Below are 2,756 nucleotides of genomic sequence, written 5' to 3'. Positions count from 1 at the left end.
GTGAATCCCATGTTAGACATAGAGCGTATTTTGACGATGTTGCCGAGCGAAGTGAAAGAGGCAGACACCGACGTATTTTGTCGGACAGATAGTCACTCTAGAAAAAACTGTAAGAACAGCACTCTCTTTGTTAAAAGTATGACAGTAGTCCACCCAGGTGATGCTCGGGCTGTGCTAGTGTTTAGTGACGGGGACACGCTTGAGGTGACTAACGGCGGCAGTGAACCTTGTTGTGCGCGCTCGGTAAATTTGTCTGCATTTGAGAATGGGGAGGCTCGAGGGAAGTTCGGATGGGAAGCGGTGAGGGGAACGAAGACTTGCGAAGCAAAGAAGGCTCCCTTGGCTGTGGTGCTGGGTCGTGGTCGTTTTTTCGATGTGTGGACGGATCATGAGGTAGCACAGGCGTGCACCGAGCCGCTTAACTGGCTTCGGGAGCATCACCCCGATACAGCGTTAGGAAACGCCCGACTGGTCGTATCCCGTCTACTGACAAAAGAAGCCACTGTACGCGGAGGTCATACGGAGAATATACATGCAGGAGTCGATCTTATTGATTCTCTTGGGTTTCCAGACAGCTCTCCTCTTCCTCCTTGCGAACCTACTACTCGTGCTCCTCCTCCTCCTCCGCCTGTTGCTTCCCGACAGCGCTACCAACAGCCTGTGTTTGAAAGCGAATTCTCCTTGTTCAGACCACGAAGTGAGATTGGCGATAGAAGAGGAGACGGAGAGCGCGGATGGGGAGGCCCGGGAGGCAGAAGAAGAGGAGGCATGTGTGGATGGGGAGGCTCATTTGCGGGAAGTATTCAAGAAACATTTCAGATTGTTTTCGGTGTGTTATAGGAAGTGAATGAACTCAAGACTGTGGCGCTAAACCCCGTCCTTGCCCCGCTCACCCTCAGACGAAAGCCACGAATTGATTCCAGAGAAGGGCAAAATCGTTTTACTCATCCTATGGCAAGACAGATTTGGCGAGTTCTGCTCCTCGAAGAACTCATTACCGGGGGTATTTGAACTCTTCCACAAGGTGCAGGCGTTTTATGTTACGATGGGGTTAATGTCTTTTCTGTGTGACTGTCTTGTCATTTCTCCGCTGACGTGTGCATGTGGTGAGGAGAGGTGAGGAGACTCTACGGAGTTCTCCCCTCTCCTGTGTCGTTGTGTGCGAACACAAACGAGATTGTCAATCCCCCTCTGTACAGAAGAACTGCGCATCGCAACAGCGGTGCCGAGAAGCTCCTTCAGACTCCCTGCTCAGAGCAGATACCCTCGGTGCTTGACCTTGATATATTCAGACATGTATTAGCTTGAGACTCTTGAAAGAACCGAGAAACGTATGACAGGAGGTTGAGAAGTCATTCGAAACGCTGGTCCGTTGGGCTTTCTACTAAGGGTAACAAACATTGCATGGAGGTTCGCCATACCCGTAATGATACGGTGACTGCACTTGTAGAAGTTTGCCCCTGTCGTTTTTCTATTATGACAGGTTCTGGTGCATGAATGGTTGAGCAGTCTTCAACTCATGCACGAAACAAGAGAAATAGGGAGCCAGGTCCTTCCCTGTTTAGCCAAGTGTGGTCGCCCCTCTGCTTTGAAGTGGGTGGTGCTTGCCATTACGGTACTCTGATTTCGCGTTGCTAGGTGGGACAGCGTTTTTACGGGTCCTCATCGTGGTGTCCTATCGCACTTCTGATAGCTAAGGGGGGTACGTCAAGAAGAGATATCTAGGCGTAGGTGAGTGCCCTGCATGCATCTCTTTTCGAATTGTGTGCCTGTCTTGCTTCAAGGGACACCACCTCCAGTTGCCGTCGCTCATACGGTTCCACAGGTGCGATCGTTTCTGTATGAGCTCCCCTGCACAGATGTGGGTTTTCTCCTTTCTAACGACCCTTTAAATAGATAGATAGACAGGATTGTCTTCAATGCTTCTATCCTTTCCTTTTCTCTTCATCTTCTTTCTCTCTTGGAAGAGGAAGAGGGCTTTCTTCTCATCGGGTCTAGTCTATAATGTAATTTTTTGTATTCATTGAGAAGCAAAGAATTCAATCAGCCTACCCATCCATCTTCCTGTGGTATGCTGCTATCTTCTCATCACTAACTATGAAAAAGGAAGCTGAAAAGATCAGAAGAAAAACTCTCGCTCCAACTTAGTACGGAGGAGCTGCAGCTCGTAGTCTGAGACTTCGCGTTTGAGGAACCTCGAGACAACGGCGTATATGAAGAAGATGTACAGAGTAAAGATACAAGAATATAGAGAAGATGTATGACTATGGAGATCATTGTACGTATGTGTAAGAGTCGATGATAGAAAGATGAATGCAAAAGTATACTATATACACGTGCAAGGAAGTGTTTCATCAAAAAGCTACCCAAGAGTTCGTTTTTGATATGGGTCTACATCTCTATATGTGTCTATACAAAACATGTATGACGGAAGAGACATAGGTGTCTCTATGACTATCGTCATCGCTTCTCCACATGCTTCAACTTCTCAACAGCCGGAAAGACAACATGCAGTCTTCTGGAGAGATCGACCTAACTTCACATCGGCTCTTGGCTCCTCATCTACGTATCTATCTTTATTCGTCTATCTCTCTATGTAGAAATCCGCTTTTAGCTCCTTGTCTTCTTTTTCCTTTCCCCCACCTTGTTAGAGCAGATTAGGAGACAGGGGCGAGAGACAGAGAAAGTACTAAGGCCACGCTGTCTTTAGCTGAATCCTCCGTGTCTCTTTCTTTGTTCTCTCTCTCTCTTTCTTT

General features: G+C 47.8%; 2 protein-coding genes across 2 annotated transcripts; one reads left to right on the top strand and one right to left on the bottom strand.

The window, feature by feature from the left end:
- The first annotated feature begins 47 nt into the window (after window positions 1-47).
- Window positions 48-1,069, top strand: CSUI_010427 (uncharacterized protein). Its single transcript, XM_068070531.1, has one exon. It carries the CDS (start codon window positions 139-141, stop codon window positions 838-840), a length of 702 nt encoding a protein of 233 aa, XP_067917494.1. The 5' UTR covers window positions 48-138; the 3' UTR covers window positions 841-1,069.
- Window positions 1,070-1,730: 661 nt separating this feature from the next.
- Window positions 1,731-2,699, bottom strand: CSUI_010426 (uncharacterized protein). Its single transcript, XM_068070530.1, has one exon. The coding sequence runs from the start codon at window positions 2,353-2,355 to the stop codon at window positions 2,092-2,094; it is 264 nt and encodes an 87-aa protein (XP_067917493.1). The 5' UTR covers window positions 2,356-2,699; the 3' UTR covers window positions 1,731-2,091.
- Between the last annotated feature and the right edge of the window lie 57 nt (window positions 2,700-2,756).

This window comes from Cystoisospora suis (assembly GCF_002600585.1).
Source record: "Cystoisospora suis strain Wien I chromosome Unknown contig_7395, whole genome shotgun sequence".
NCBI lineage: Eukaryota > Apicomplexa > Conoidasida > Eucoccidiorida > Sarcocystidae > Cystoisospora > Cystoisospora suis.
Note: the sequence above shows the minus strand (reverse complement) of the source record. Positions and strands in the feature narration are given on the sequence as shown.